Here is a 17,398-nt window from a genome sequence, read left to right on the forward strand (position 1 = left end):
AGAGCATTTTTATTGCCTCTGCACGGCTCTCAACATGGTTGACGCATCTAGCTGTGCTAATAGAACTAACAGTGCAAACAACGGCAACAGTGCTGACGAAGCTCACAGTGTTTACCTGAAGGGGGAACTGGAGGGTGGGTGCTACGCTTCTGTGATGGCGCCATTCGTCGGGACGCTGTTATCAGCTATAACCAGCATATGAGCGCAGTGCAAGGCAGCAGCCATGAGCTAGTCAGTGGGGCACGCTCACATGCACGAACATGCACTAAAAGCACTCGCGGCCGGCCCAACTATGTAAATAAAGCACAGAGAAGCTCTAATTACAATACATACAGAGGGAGAGAGACTTCATTCTCTGCTCAGGTGGAAATTACTCCTCTATATCGTTACATAGACGATAGTTGTTTGCTGCTATTAATGCTCTGAAAATCATAGAGAACCGTTAACACATGAAATACCTAAAATGATCTGTATACAATATCATACATTATGTATTCAACTTTGAGGCACAACTACTGCAATGATGTGTCTTGTTGCATGCACTTCCATCAGTGTGCTTGCATCTCTAGACTGCCATGCCAAACAGTCGAAAGACAGTCAGTTAGTGGGATAAGGGATACACTCGACAGAAAATACTCTAATGCTGTCATGCTATGACGATCATGCACCATTCCCAACACACAGGGCTCATTATTAAGATTAAAAAAAAGAAAAATCTTTGAATTTATCAGTTTAATTTTGACTGTTTAGAAAAATCAATACAGCTGTCCGGGTCAAATTGATCATTATTATCGGATAATTATAACTTATAACTGGATTTTTGTTGTTGTGCTTCATTTCTCGTGCAGATTACCATCTAATTGACATTTGGATATTTATTACATGAATACAAAATAATGAAACGGACAGCTTTGCTATTTACTGGCTCGGTGCCAATTGTTCTGCCTTTTCCCTCACCGAGGGGCCAAGCAAGAAAGCAATTGGCTCAGCAGCCCCTCAATGTCTTGAGCCTGATTTGGTTGATGAATATGGAGCTGTGTCCTGACATGGTGTTCACCATTCAGAGTGCACATGAAATCCACCACTTCCGTTTTTTTACGGCATAGTATTTGGGTTACAGTTGGATCCAATGAACCGGAGTGGTTTCTTGCCTATTATCTTTTCTTACCAGCTTCTTCTGTACAGAGGCTCCTTCTTAACTTTTACACAATACCACATTGCTTCTTGTGTTGTGTGGGTTATTGCAACAGAGAGATGTTGCCACTACTTGGTGAAACAAGAGCAGAATCCCAAACACACCACTTTCACACCCTTCACCCACTCTGTCATCAATCAAGTACCTGCAACCCCTGCATCCCCTTCACCCCTCCACACTGGGGTCAGTGTGCCTGCACTCAGGATCTGTGAAGAATGTGTGTGTCAGCTCTTTAACAGACAGAAGACAGGAAGGCACTACGCCCAGACCATGGATGTATTAAAAGAACTGGATACAGCGTTAGAGGCGGGGCCCCGGTCATTCCTATGAGAGTTGCTCATTGGCGCATGAAGCCTAAATGGCTCGACTTCCATCTGGAAAAGTACACGGATCTTGGCGGAGTAGCGTCCGCTCGGTCACATGGCTTGATCACGGGGTCCTAACGTCACGCCGTCGTCCAGCCTCGGTCTGGGTCTCATTCGCATGAACGGAGGAAGGGAAATAACAGGATTCGGCTGTTAGTGCGTTTTAAAACTTTAAAAACGTAATTTTTTAAATAAGGACTATTAGAGGGTTCGTACTGGGGTGTTGATTCACCTTAAAAAAAAAATATCCGCTGAGTTACAGACGTCTCTTTTCCAATGTAAGTCTATGGGGAAAAGTCTTTTTGGGCCCATGGCATCACGTGACGGACACAGAAGTTGCAGTACCGCCGTTTGGCCACTACGAAAGCCGGGATCGACGACCGGCGCACTTCCTGGGGGCTTGGAACAGTCTCGAAGACTGTGCTGACCAGCTGGCCCCCATCTTCACACAGATCTTCAACAGATCACTGGAGCTGTGTGAAATCCCCTCCTGCTTCAACGCTCCACTATCATCCTGGTCCCCAAGATACCCTCCATCACAGGATTAAATGACAACAGGCCTGTCGCCCTGACGTCTGTGGTCATGAAATCCTTTGAGAGATTGGTGCTGACCCACCTGAAGGACATCACAGGAACCCTGCTGGACCCCATGCAGTTTGCCTACAGGGCAAACAGGTCAGTGGATGATGCAGTCAACATGGGACTGCACTACATCCTGCAACACCTCGACTCTGCAGGGACATATGCAAGGATCCTATTTATAGACTTCAGCTCGGCATTGAACACCATCATCCCTAGAAATCCTTCTCCCCAAACTCACCCAGCTCACTGTCCCAGACCCCATCTGTCAGTGGATCACAAACTTCCCGACAGACCGGAGGGAGCAGGTGACGCTGGGGAAAATCACATCCAGCACCCGGACAATCAGCACCGGAGCCACCCAGGGATGTGTGCTCTCCCTACTGCTCTTCTCCCTCTACACCAACGACTGCACCTCAGGAGACCCGTCTGTTAAACTACTGAAATTTGCAGACGACACAACGGTCATCAGCCTCATCCGGGGCGGTGGTGAGTCTGCATACAGGGAGGTTGACCAGCTGGCAATCTGGTGTGGTCAGAACAACCTGGAGCTGAACGCCCTTAAAACTGTGGAGATGACAGTGGATTTCAGGAGGAGCCCCACTACACTGGCCCCCCATCACCAGTCTGAACAACACTGTGTCTGCTGTGGAAACCTTCAGGTTTCTGGGATCCACCATCTCCCAGGACCTCAAGTGGACTACCAACATAGCCACCATCAGGAAAAAGGCCCAGCAGAGGATGTACTTACTGCGCCAGCTCAGGAAGTTTAACCTGCCTCAGGAGCCAGATACAATTCTATATTGCAATAATCCAGTTTGTTCTCTGTTGGATTAGCCACCAAACCGGACAGGAAAGCACTTCAACGGACAGTCAGAACTTCAGAAATAAATAATTGGTACCAGTCTGCCCTCCATTCAGGATTTATACTCCTACACCTATTCCAAGTTCTCCCATCTGATAGGCGCTACAGAGCACTGTACCCCAAAACAACTAGACCAGGGGTCGGCAACCTTTACTATCAAAAGAGCCATTTTAGGCAACAAAAAAAAAAACTGTCTGGAGCTGCAAAACATTAGATTGAGGTAAGGGCCACATTGAGGGAAAAAAAATCTGAGATTTTGAGAATAAAGTCACAACTTTACGAGAAAAAAAGTCATAATATTACCAGAATAAAGTCATAACTTTACGAGAAAAAGTTATAATATTACCAGAATAAAGTCATAACTTTACGAGAAAAAGTCATAATATTACGAGAATAAAGTCATAACTTTACGAGAAAAAAAATAATTTGTAAAATGACTACTACTATACATATATGTATACACTAATATTATGATTTTATTCTCATAATACTGCGACTTTTTTTCTCGTAAACTTCTGACTTTATTCTCATAATATTACAACTTTTTTCTCTTAAACGTCTGACTTTATTCTGATAATATTATGATTTTTTTTTCTCGTAATATTATGACTTTATTCTCGATGCAACCATGGTACGTCCATACACACCAACACTGGATGCACTGCTCAAGGTCCCCACCGAAAAACCCCCATAAATATGCTCACGGAAGCTTTGGAACTATCTGTTATGGAAGTTCAGAATGTAAAAGGAATATTTAACAACATGGAAACTGGTGTGCCCATCACACACCTGCTTGTTGTTAGCTGTCAGATTAGATTTTATTAATTAAATACAAACTACCCCATGGAACTAGTTTGTGACTCATTCACAAACTAGTTCAAGTAACAGGCCTCAGATTCACCACAAGGGGAAGCTGGTTAGTCATTGTCAGCTCAGTTCTAAAGAGGCCAACCTGTGCCACCTATAGGAAAGATGAGAAAAAGGAAGGTAAAAGCAACAGAAATTTTGAATCTGTAGGAACACGTTCTCATCCCAACTCGTCACATACTGCCGCTTTGTCACGCCCTTTGGGATAACTTTAGATTTAGGGCATCAAAACCACTTCGTTACCCTTGGCGTCACTTTAGTTTTAGGCAACAAAACTACTTAGTTAGGTTTAAGAAAAAATGACTGGTTGGGCTAAAAAACTACTACATTTGTAAAGTGAAAATGAAACTGAACGTTGTGATCATGGGACACGAACAAACAGCTGATTGTAACGTGAAAGTGAAACTCAATGCAACAGCGGTTTCCTGGATGAAAGCCTTGTGTTTGTTGGGCCCTTCCACCCGCCCTATGTGTGTCTTTTCGCTCTTTACACTAAGACACCACACTCCTGACACACTTTCTTTGAGCGTTTACTGTTGCTGCGGATGGGTTTACATTGTAGTTAATGGAAAGCCTGGTGCGTTCCATACCGGTGTTAAAGGGTGCCTTGTGCGGCGGTATCAAACGAAGAAGGGCATGACAAAGTGTCGGTATTTGACGCCCTGGGAATGAGAACGGGCTGTAAGTAGATGTAGATATACATACCAATGTCACTGTCTGCATGAATCGAAAGTAATAGCTGCTGCAATATTAACATTTGTGCCACCCACAGGCACTGAGTCTGTGTGTGCGCGTGTGTGTGTGTGTGTGTGTGTGTGTGTGTGTGTGTGTGTGTGTGTGTGTGTGTGTGTGCATGCCTGACTGCCTGCCTGCCTGCCTGTCTCCGTGGGTGCGTGTGTGACCTGTCTGTGACCTACAGCTGACTGAACACTTCAGTGTCTCACCTACCTACATTACTGACAAACTGACCTCGCGTCCTCCTTACAGGCACTTAACTTGTGGTAAATTGCAGCAGTTATTATACATTCATGAGAATGGAACACATTGGCACGTCCACACCCGCAGTTCTAAACTACTGCTGCTGTTATATCTTTTGCTGATAGGTGGCATAGGTTAGACTGGAACAGCATATCCATAGTCTGAAGCAGCCGTCACTGTGGTTCTAAAAATGCTTTGTATCAAAGACACTATTTGTCCTTGTTTCACATGTGTATATTTATCTCTTTGTTTGTGTAAAAAAAGAAAAAATCGCTATGAAATAAACGGGTAGCATTAAATAAAAAAAAAATGTAATTTACTCAAATACTGAATATAGCTGAAACACTGCTCAGCCTACTTGCCCATCCGTGTATTTAAATATACTTGACCTGCCAACTCAAACTGGCAACTTGAAAGAGAAAGAAAGTCTTTCGTATATATAACTGCAGGAATATATTTAAACACACAGACGGTAAAGATTGTTCATTTCGGTCATTTGAAATGGAGATAAAATGTATAGAACTTCTACAACACCTCATGCAGCTTTAACAGAAAAGATAATACAGAGAAACAAACTTCAACATGCAAAACGTCGGGCTGCACAAGAACTGTTAACTGAGCATGCATCCAAACCAAGAACAGATAGAATAGAAAATAGACATACTGTAAAAGCTGGCCATTACATAGTTTTGGCAACGATCCCCAGTAAATTCATTTGGACACCTGAGAAGGAAACAAAAGAAACAGACAAGAGAGAGTTTGTTTATACGGAGAGCTGTGCAAACCCCACGACAGTCATCACTGGTGTTGGCAGGAAGGGCCAGCTAGACCAATATGTCTAGCTATGATCTGTGAGTCTATTAATCATCTCAGACCTTCATACACAATTACATTGAATTATGATCTCCAGTCCAGGGTGATATGAGAAACAGGCCCTCCATCGAACTCTATAGGTTTGAATAATTTCTTTGCAGCAGACTGAAATTTGCATGTACGTATGTGACCATTTAATTCTATATAGTGGGTGTCATGACCCCACCCAACTAACAACATGGGCCTAGATGCATGGCAGTCATACAGCATGGCAATCAAAAAGAGCATTGAGGGCTCCCAGTGATGGCTCTGTTAGTCATGATGTGCCAGCAGCCCAACCAGTGGTTCCCTGGATCTCCTGTATGTAAGACGTGTTTTTTAACAACTGATCTCGGACTTGAAACATCAAAATGATCACTGCTTGACCAACCACATAGTGGTCAGTCGAGCACTGGGAAAATATTGGGAAAAAGTTCTGATGCAGGGAACGCCCGTTATGAGAGTGTTCTCTAGGGGGGTGGGGGTGAGGCTGAATGGGTAGAGCAGTAGATAGTATGTCTTACCTCCAGACAAGACACACCACTTCAACCCTAGATGGAGGCTGCTCTGAACAGCATGGATGGGGGTGTGATGAGATGTAAAGTACATGCAAATTTTAGTGCACTACTCCACGGGAGAGTGTGCTTTAAAGCCTTTAGACCCATTTAAAGGGCTCATAGAACTAGAGTTACAGCAGGAACAATGCCTTGCTTAACCAGATTTTTAATCACTGCATATAAGGGAAACATGGATTTCTCCACCATTTCTTGGAGAAAACATGACAGATGTGAAACACCAGCAATGACATGTGGGATTGATTACAGTTGATTTCACATACGTTTTGGGTCTGAGACTTTCTTAAGAACAGCTTGTTCACATCGGTGCCCAGTGAATCCCGCCAAGCACCTGGTTGATGGGTAGAAAGGAAAGATGTAAACAACTCTGACATGTTACACACAAGACATCAGAAGAACACATGGACAAACACAAAGACATCCAGTGTACAGTCACACAACATGGCAGGATCCAGTATACAACCCTGTAACCAAACAACGCTGTTGTTTCAGTTTATAATGTCTAATTCCAATGGTTTTACAATTCTCACGTCCTACGCTATGTTTCAGGTAAATATTAATGCAACTCACGTTGCTTTCCGATCTTTAGCGCCCTCTTTTGAGCCGGGAAGGGTTTGCCGTTTGGGCACCCTTTTTTACCTTGCGCGTGAAGGGGTGCATGTGCCAAGTGTGTCACGGCAGATAAGGGAAAATTGTGGTTCAATTCTCCTAAGAAGATCCACCTCTGTCCTGCTGAACCTCAGTTCTATAAACCCCATAAAACTCTCCCTCAAGAGTATGATGCTCCCGAGATTTCTCACTGGAGTCAATGGGCCAGATGCAAGAACCACTTGTAAAAACAGGTTTGTTCTTAAGTGGCACGTACAACAGAATTTGTGACATTCACCAATTTTCTCGAGGCACGATGGAAATCTTGAGTGCTCCAGACTAGTCATATGAGTATGTACAGTCAGCCTTTCTCCACAGAATTTGGAGTTTAAATATAATACATAAATCAACTAAAATAAAAGATATAAATATGACAAACTTAATGTAAAATTAATATTCTGTTTACCATATAATCATCATCATTGTTGCTTGCCAAATTACAGAGATTGTTTTTAGATTTTAGAATTTTACAGGCATATTTCTGCACAGAAACTTCTACTATCCAGCAGATGTTAGGAAAGTTCTCTCACTCCACAACATATACTCATACAACAGTTTGTATGATATCTTACGAAAAGGTTATTCCTCCTTTTTTTTGTTCATTTTCCTACAAATGTCCAGCAAAATGTGTCAATTGTTGCAAAATGCAAAACAGTCTTTTCAAAATAAACTTCCGTCCTCACAAACAACCTCCTTAGGTTTAGGCAAGAAAACTACATAGATAGGATGATGAAAAGATCATGGTTGGCTTGAATTAACTCTGGAAGTGGCATTACTTAAGTACGTCAGTTACGTGACAAATAAATCAACGTTGACTTATGGTTTCACCCGGGACTCGAACGCCAGTCTCCTGAGCGAAAGGCCAGTATTTTTTGACCCACCGATCTTCCCTGACCTCCTACCTATACGGCATTTGCCGCTATTTATATTTCCTGGTTCATGATTACATGAATTACACACAAATTCATTTTGTGGGATATACATGAATTACAGTGCACTTTTTGTAGGTATAGCTACGAACAGTGTATGAGAGCAGCCTGCACTCTGACTGCTGATTCAGGAACTTCATGCAGGTCATTGTCTAGTATCATCAGGATGTCAAGTTTTCAACACGGTTTGGAGTGAAATTCGGTATTGGTGAATTTAGTGCGTTTTATGAGTAGGCTTTCTGTGACATTGCCCTCTGCAGGGGTCGGGTCAACACTGCTCAACCTTTTCTTTCAATGGCTCAGCAGCCAAATTCCCAATTTTAAAGCATTTTTAGATGAAAAGTTAAGCCAATAATACTGGTCAATTATGAATAAGTATAGTTGATCAGCATACTTGCCAACCTCCAGACATCATAGCCTAAATGATGCTGATTAATCACTCTGAGTTCACTTACTCTCCAAGAATCACCACCTTCATGTGGTGGAGGAGTTTGTGTATCCCTGTGACCCTGGGAGCTGACCCTATATGAATCTGCCTTCTAGAGCCAGACCTGGGAGGGGAGTTCGCCGGCGAACATGGCAGGAAAGGAATCGGAGCTGGTGCGGGAGGTGGAGCGATACCAACTAGATATAGTTATATAGAGTTGCCCAGGGTAAGAGGTGCCGGCCGGGTGTGGGGATACTCATGAGCCCCCAGCTGAGCGCCACTGTGTTCTCTTAAACGAAAAGGTTGCCTCGCTGAGAGGAAGCTTCTGACTGTTGTTTGTGCTTATGCGCCGAACAGCAGCTCAGAGTACCTGGCCTTCTTGGAGTCTCTAGGTGGCATCCTGAAAATGATACCGTCTGGGGACTCTATAGTTCTGCTGGGGGACTTCAACGCTCACGTGGCAATGATGGAGATAACTGGAGTAGGGGGATTGGGGGGAACGGCCTCCATGATCTGAACCACTGTGGTGTTTTTTTATTGAACTTCTGTGCTAGTCATGGATTGGCCATAACAAAAAACATGTTGGAACATAAAGCGATACATAAGTGTAATTGGTGCCAGAACAACCTAGGCAAAATATTGATGATCAACTTTGTGGTCATATCATCAGATGTGCGGCCGTAGGTCTTTAGACACTCAGGTTGTGAGTTGGGTCAGATGGAGGGGGAGGCTGGCAGACAGACCTGGTAAACCCAAATGTGTAAAAAGGGTGAACAGGGAATGTCTGGCTGAGGCCCTTGACCGCGAGGTCTTCAAACTCCCACCTCCGGAAGAATTTGTTGTACATCCCTGAGGAGGTTGGGGACATGGAATTCAAGTGGGCCAGGTTCAGAACCTCCTTTGTTGAGGTGAGTTGTGGTTGGAAGGTTGTCCATGCCCGTCGTGGCGTCAATTTAGGCCATTAAGCTGAAAAAGGAGGCTTTTCGGGCTTGGTTGGCCCAGGGGTCTCCTGAAATAGCAGACAGGTACCGGGGGACAAGAAGGGCTGTTGGAAGTCAGGGACAGTTCTGGTGGAGTGGCAGACTGAGGTGGTGGTTCCCATTTTTAGAAAAATGGGGCCAGAGGATGTGTTCCAATTATCGTGGTATCACACTGCTAAGCCTCCCTGGGAAAATGTATTCTAGGGTGCTGGAATGGAGGCTTCAACCGATTGTTGAACCTCAGATTCAGGAGTAACAATGCGGATTCCGTCCTGGCCATGGAAGAGTGGCCTAGCTCTTTACCCTTGCAGGGTTGATGGGGTGGGGGTTGTGGACTTGGATAAGGCTTTCGACCGTGTCCCCTGTGGAGTCCTGTGGTGGGTACTGCGGGAGTAACGTGGTGAGTGACGCCGCCCAGTCCATCATAGCTAAACTACAAACTCAACAGCCCAATGCTTTTATTGCCATCTCAGGAGACAGTAGCCATGTGTCTCTCTCAGCAACACTGCCAATCTTCTCACAGTTTGTGAACTGCCCTATAGTACAAGGGAAAACAACACTTTGTAACTACTGTAGGCAAATGTTAAGGATGCATACACTCACTGCCCTGCTTCCCTGGGAAGATTGGATCACAATCTAGTACTTCTCACCCCCCTCATACCTCACTCATACCCGTCCATTGTCGAGCAGCTCCCTGTAACCGAGAGGACAGTCGGGAGGTGGTCACAGGATGCTAAAGAGACGCTACAGGGTTGTTTTTAGGCCACAGATTAGGATGCGCTCTGAAAGCTCCATGGGGAGAACATCGTGAGTATGACTTGCTGCATTACTGACATCACTTACTGTGTGGACATCACTATCCCCACTGAGACAGTGTGGCATTTCCTAAACAATAAACCCTGGATTATTAGTGACCTGAAGGAGATTCTAAACAAAAAGAAGAGAACCTTCAGGGACGGGGGACAGAGACAAATTTAAAAGTGTTCAGTGGGAGTTGAGAGTCAGGCTCAGGGAAAACAAGGACGCCTACAAGCAGACAGAGAAAGCTGTCGTTCTCCAGCTGCAAGATCTGTGGTTCTTCCGTATACCAGTGACGTGACAGTGATGTACTTGGAGAACTACAGAGTGGTACTTCAGCTTTGGTAGCCGTGGGGCGTAAAAACTTCCTTGTTCCTTGTTCTCTTCTCTCTGTTCCAACAGCAAAAATGGCATCCCAGTGCAGTGCAGTGGATGTTATGGATGAGGATTTTTACAGTGTACATTTTACAGTGTAGATTTTTCAGTGTTTTGGCTGACTCAGATATTCAGCCGGAGAGAGGCTGCTCGAGGCCGCTGCTGCAGTGGGGAGGATGTGGTCAGCGGGGACACTCCAGAACCTCAGCTGCCGAGAGCAAACACAGACCGGTGGAGCCTTTGCTTAAATTGCCCTCCGATGCCAACAGAAACAGAGTCGTTCTGCTGTAATGACGGTTACCGCAAGCATTTTTTTGCTGTGATACTGTCACTCAGACAGTATCAGGACATTCTGATGTAAAATTACAATTAAAGGGAAAACAGACAGGAAAGGAAGTGGCCTGTTGCCACTGAACAATTTCACTTGTGAGTGATAGCAGACCACCCAGTGTCACTCAGACAGTATCAGGACATTCTGATGTGGAATTTCAAAATCAAAGCCTTCTTAATGGAAAGGAGTTATTTTCAAATGGGTTAGTTTTAGCTCACAGTTGTCTTCTGTAAATTAAGTCCATGTCTTCGTTAAGCTTAAACTCTTTTACCTGTGCAATTATGTTTTGCAGTACAATAATCAGATTCAAGAACAGTTGTAGATGAGTTATCTTATTTACCGTAGTTATGCCTTAGAACAGCAGCACTGTGCAAGAGTCACGCACATATGTCACACGCCAGAATATTCTCCATTTGATGTTTGTTTTGTGTGCATATTTATTAGTTGCTGTGCTTTAATTATTTTGAATTATTTTCTCTCTAATTGGGGTTTTTATTGTTTTGAATAGTATAGTTTGTTGTGTCTTGTAGGTTTTTTTTGTGTCATAGTGTACAGCCTACCACAAATGCAATAGACTTGACAAATAACCTGATTGAGCAACAGGACTGATAGCTGGAATCCTAAATCGGGTGCCGGACACAGAGGAGGTGCACGCCGAGGGATTGCACCGTGGAGCTGTGACGAGAAGGAGCCGTGTGCCGTACGAGAGTATCTGCTCGCCATACACGTTTATCACAGAACAGAAACAGGTAGTAATACAGCTACGTGGGTGTTTCTACACAGTAATGACCTTGTGGGTCACAGGTGCAACTCTGGTTGTTATTCTGCCATCTTTCTCATAAATAATTTCAATAACGATCAAGAAGTATAAAAAAACCTAAACAACTGGCCTTTTATACAAACTAATGCATCTTATTCAAATCATTGAAATGAGTCGCATTCTTCTGCATTTCTGTTCTTTGCTTAAATTGTTCTCGTACAATAAAATATTGTTCATTTTTCATGAATGGATGTTGATTAGGGATGCACCGATACCACTTTTTTTCAGACCGAGTAAAAGTACTTACATTTGGGTACTCACCGATACCGAGTACCAATATGAGTACTTCTCTGTGCCAAAAGACCCTCGTTAACAGCCAGCTGGAGGGTGTGAGCGACACACGGCAGGCTGGGGAGTCCTGCATACGAGGCGGTGCGGCGCAACCGGCTCTAGGTCGGCTTGGAAAGGCTCGGGGCGAAGGTGGCTCGCGGCCGCAGCTTTACAGCGCTTCCCGCTCGGACCTCGCTGCACCGTGGACCTCTCTCCCCGCCGGGGACGGCCCCCTGCTCCCGGTGCGACTATAGACCGGGGCGGACTGTCCTCAGTGCGCCCCAACCGCGTCGTGCCACCAGATCGGGGCTCGGGCCACGTAAAAGGCGCAGGTGTCTGCGGCGATGTCTGCAACCCACCCGACCCGTCTTGAAAGACGGACCAAGGAGTCTAACGCACGCGCGAGTCAGAGGGTGCAAGCAAAACCCCGTGGCGCAATGAAAGTGAGGGCCGGTGTGCGCCGGCTGAGGTGGGATCCCGGCCCAGCGGGGTCGGGCGCACCACCGTAAAGTGGCATCGGTGCCGTTGTATCAGAGCCGCTGTATCGGAGTCGTTTTTCGCGAGTACGAGTACATGAGCAAAGTATCGGACCCAGTACCCGATACTGGTATTGGTATCGGTGCATCCCTACTTTTGATGTTTTCATGATAGTTAAATATATTCTCAGAGTAGTTCCCCAACGCTTTACACTCAAGTAACATTCGGTTTGCATTACTCAACATATAGCAGTTATCATAAATCACAGTAACTGCTTTATTACATATTCAGTCTGATGAAAACATATAACCTACTGTACCTGCAAAGAAACTTTGTGCTGCCTGGCATGATTTCAAGGGTGAAGCACTCCCCTCCATTAACACAGTAGTTCCTCTGGTTGTCACTGCAGCGGGTCACGTGACTGGAGGTCTTGGCTGTAGTGGTGGTGCTGGTGGCAGCTGCAGAAGACACAAGCAATTAGTGCAGCAAGAACACAACACAGACACATTGGTTACACTGAGCTTGTAGAGTAAAAGCAACATTCTTAACTAAAAGCCATACTGACTGTATGTTTACTGAGAGTGGAGGAAACATCCCATGATTCAATCCTTCTTAAAGGGAAGGTGAATCTGAAATGGCAGCTACAGTCAGATTGGATTTAGCTTTAATAGAGACCCAGTTTGACTGCAAATAAAATTTATCAAAATGTCCATAGAAACACCTCAAACCACTATGTCAGTACTACACTCCATTCATATGTTCAGTATGTTATTCTAAATGCACATTTTCAGGAGGACATACTGTAGATCTCCTGTTTTCAAGAGATGTCTTCAGGAGATATTGGGCCTCATGCAGCAACATTATCTTAAATTTCTCTTAATTTTCTGTTAATAGAAAAAGTAAGTAAGTCAACTCCAGATGCACCAAACGTTCTTAACCATCCAAATCTGCTCTGACCCAGGTGTGCTGAATAATGAATCCCACTTAAGGCGTGTGGCCGATTGTTTATTATTAGCACAGGTAACGCTCCCTAAACCCTATAAAAGGGCAGGTGTTGTGCCGCGTGCAAATAGTCTGGCACATGCCCAAGAACTGGAGAGATGCCACCAAAAACAGTGATGAAGATGATGATGATGAGTGAAGTCCACAGTGGCTCGTGGAAGAGCATGTTCTCCTCTCAGACCAACATCACTGGGTGAAAACACTTTTTGCTCTCTCTGTAATACTTTCCAAACACCTGTACCCTTTAAATCCATACCCACTGAAATCTCAGCTCATTTTTATATATGAGCAATTTGCCCCTAACACAATGCCTCATCTTCATATCCCTTGTGGCAAAGCAGAAAATGCACTACTGGAGTCTGGTGAGAACTACAGTTCACGAGACTGAGAAAAGGAATTTTAGGGATGTGACAATATACAGCACCATGGCACGATGTCATAATACAAAAACCAAAATAGTAAATTGTACAAAAGTGTGACCATATGCATTAAATACAATAACATTGGATCCTTGGACAGATCCCATCTTTACTACAAAGGGCACTACGTCTGTGGTTCAGAGGAAGACCGGGTTGTCCACTAATTCTAGCATTTTAGGAGAATATTACCCGAAAAACGCAGTTGGGTGTAGTCTACTTTTTCCAGCCCTGAGTAGTGTTTGCAGTATTTTTCTTTTTTTTTATTATTATTTTGGGGGCATTTTTTAAGCGTTTATTGATAGGACAGTGGATAGAGTCTTGGAAAGGGGGAGAGAGAGAGATGACATGCGGAAAGGTCCACAGGCCGGATTCGAACCCGGGTCCACCGCTGCCAGGACTGAGCCTTGGCCACACATGGGCGCCCGCTCTACCGACTGAGCTAGCCAGGCGCCCGGTATTTTTCTCTTTTGAGCTGCATACACACCTCCATCGAGGTCGCAAGTGAGGGGACTATGGAACGTGAGATTTGCTGGAGAATCGGAGCAGCGGGGGCGGTATTGCATTCCCTTTACCGCACCGTTGTGACGAAAAGAGAGCTGAGCCGGAAGGCAAAGCTCTCGATGTACCGGTCAATCTTCGTTCCTACTCTCACCTATGGTCATGAGGGCTGGGTCATGACCCAAAGAACTAGATCGCTGGTACAAGCAGCCGAAATGGGTTTTCTTAGGAGGGTGGCTGGCGTCTCCCTTAGAAATAGGGTGAGAAGCTCAGTCATTCGTGAGGGACTCGGAGTAGAGCCGCTACTCCTTTTGCGTTGAAAGGAGCCAGCTGAGGTGGTTCGGCATCTACTAAGGATAATGATAGAGATGGTGATAGTTATGAAAGGGGGGAGTTAGAGGGGACAACATGCAGCAAAGTACACAGGTCAGATTCAAACCCAGACAGCTGTGGTAAGGACTCAGCCTTGGTACATGGGGTGCCCGCTCTACCAGGTAAGCCACCAGGGCATCATACTAGCTACATTATTACAGTTTCGATGTCTAGACATCTGTAGAATATGTCACGGACAGTGAAGGTGATCTATTGACATCATATCAGCAAGATTACTACAGTTTCTATCTCTGTCTTTAGAATATGTTACGGAGATGACATTTCTTTGACATTTCTTTATAATTAAAAAAAAAATGTTTAAATCAACACTTCCTCCTTTGATTTAAAAATAAAAGCCCTCAAGCGTTTTTTTCTATGGACAGAATTCCTTCATTTGTTAACATAAGGCTTTTATTCTGAAATATGAGCAGTCAGTGCTGTGAAACATGCAGTGACTTAGAGAGTGCCATGAATTGATAAAGTATGGGTTTTAAATCAACACTTCCTGCTTTCATTTCGAAATAAAAGCCCTCAAGCATTTTTTTCTGTGGACAGAATTCATTCATTTGTTAACATGAGGCTTTTATTCTGAAATATGTGCCGGGCAGTGTTGTAGAACATGCAGTGACTTGGAGAACTCCATGAATGAATATAGTACAGGGTTTTACTGGTGGATTATTACCATTATTTACAAATTACCACACGTTTCTTAACCTTTCTCTGTCTAAAATAAATATAAATTATATTTTAATGAAATGAAATGACCATTAAAAGGCAAACTCTATGTAGAAAGAAAGGGCTGACAGCAGCAGCTGCAGCAGCAGAAACGCAGCTGACAGGCAGGTCACACGCAGCTGACACGCAGCTGACGTATGAATCACGCAGCCACCACGCCGCGCAGACGCCACGCGCTCCTGACGTTCCCTGTGTGTCCCGGGCGTAACTGTATGTAACATTAATACACTGACTAGGATGCATATACTGTATACTTACATGTAGCAGCGTCATACGTTACGTAGGAAAAAGGTGTTAGAAGGGCTTGAGGGAAAAATAGCATTTTGATGCTAAAACATACATACTTTGACCAAAATTTTAATGTTCGGATTTGAATACACAAGGAACACCACTGGGAAGCTACAAAATTATACAAAAACTTAAAATAATAATAATAACAATAATAACAATAATAATAATAATGGACCCGCCAATTAAAAGAAAAAAGGTAGTAAGCCTCAAGGGGGTGAATGGGTACAGTGAGTACAATACTGCCAACACAGCACATAACAGCACTGCAAAAAGCAGCTATAGCTCAGATAACTGATAAAAGAATGGATGACATTAGAAATGAGATTATGCAGCTGAGTAGAGTTGCACGTCGATCAGGGTGTAAAATATGCAGCAAAAAGACATTCCTGTCTGTATTGAACGTGAACTCTTTATGACAACATTTCAGTTGATGTTAGAGCTTCAATAAATAAATAAAGAATGGAGTTTGGAGTGGAAGCTTTACTTCAAGAAAAAATTGATTGCATTCATTAGTCTTTGAATATTTTTGTGTACCAAAACCATTACTGTTAATGATTTACTTTGGAAATATTAAACAGTAATCAGTGGATGTATTAGAAACAAGAACCAAACCATAACTTCCATAAATCAGCAGCCTAATAGGCACAGTAAATACTGTTATTTTGCACCAGTTTAGGGGGTTTCAGTAACGCAGTCATGCCTGGAGGAGTGCAGAGATTAATGCAGATTTTTCTGCTTAGTTTTTGCTGTTGGATGAGAAACATTAAACCAGTGAGCAGAGACAGTGCTGGAGCTTAGCCAACAGGCCACTTCACTTCTCTGCTGTTCAGGCTCTTTGGGGCAGAGCTGGGATTGTATTTGCAGAGCAATCAGTCTACTGCAGCGGATGGTGTTTCTGTCAAGTGTTTGTCAAGGACAAACCATGATGCACTGCACCAGCAGAAATCTCCCTCTGCATGATTAACATGAATCACAGCAGTCACAGTGAAGGTGAAACAACAGTTGGATAAAATAATCAAATTGAGAATCAAATACTGTATTGTCTGTACACATTTTGTGAACACCACAACAAAATCCAACCTAAACTAAGTAAAATTGGTCTGTTATCAATGTTTAAAAAAAAAACTTCCATCTGACTATACGTATGTGCTCGGTTACCAATTCAAAAAAGCTTGGAAAAATACTTTTATTTTCATTTATCTATTCATTCATTATCTATGTATGACGATGTACTCTTAGCAACCGAAAAATAGAAGCCCTGCCCCTGAAGAAATATACCTGTCAGCTAGTCCTCAGAAGGCTAGGAAACCATTCATTCCATCCACAACATTCACTGTGGAGTAGCATCACAGCAATCCCCTATGCTTTTCATTACGTTATTCATTCACCTTTTCCAGCAGTCTTTCTCTCACTGACATGACCTTTTCACAGCAGGAGCTACCCGTCACTGCTCCCATCACTTAGCGGTAAGCTAATGTGGATGCATAATGATTATGTTGATACTAACTCATTACTTTCTGCACGTGTTTCATGATTAACACATTTTAATGGAAAGGTAGTCACAAGCCTTTATTGTCAAGCAACCACAAGAAGTATTGACAATGCTATCAAAATATTCCACTTACCAGCAACATACCAGTACCAGAGACATACCACTATGCTACAGCGGCACAAGCCTTGTACCAGCAACATACCACTATGCGACAGCCGCACAAGCCTTGTACCAGCAACAAACCACTATGCTACAGCG

The 17,398-nt window shown here is 43.8% G+C and overlaps 1 protein-coding gene across 4 annotated transcripts in view; it reads right to left on the minus strand.

The window, feature by feature from the left end:
• Nucleotides 1-17,398, minus strand: part of nrg1 (neuregulin 1) — a 53,927-nt gene that overhangs the window by 21,607 nt on the left and 14,922 nt on the right. For all 4 annotated transcript variants that reach the window (XM_074617310.1, XM_074617311.1, XM_074617312.1 and 1 more), the window contains exons 2-3: nucleotides 12,651-12,789; nucleotides 5,514-5,572 (exon numbers count right to left, since the gene is read on the minus strand). In XM_074617310.1, the coding sequence (XP_074473411.1) occupies nucleotides 5,514-5,572; nucleotides 12,651-12,789 (198 nt within the window). The remainder of the gene's footprint in view (nucleotides 1-5,513; nucleotides 5,573-12,650; nucleotides 12,790-17,398) is intronic.

Source organism: Sebastes fasciatus, chromosome 19, assembly GCF_043250625.1.
Source record: "Sebastes fasciatus isolate fSebFas1 chromosome 19, fSebFas1.pri, whole genome shotgun sequence".
Taxonomy (NCBI): domain Eukaryota; kingdom Metazoa; phylum Chordata; class Actinopteri; order Perciformes; family Sebastidae; genus Sebastes; species Sebastes fasciatus.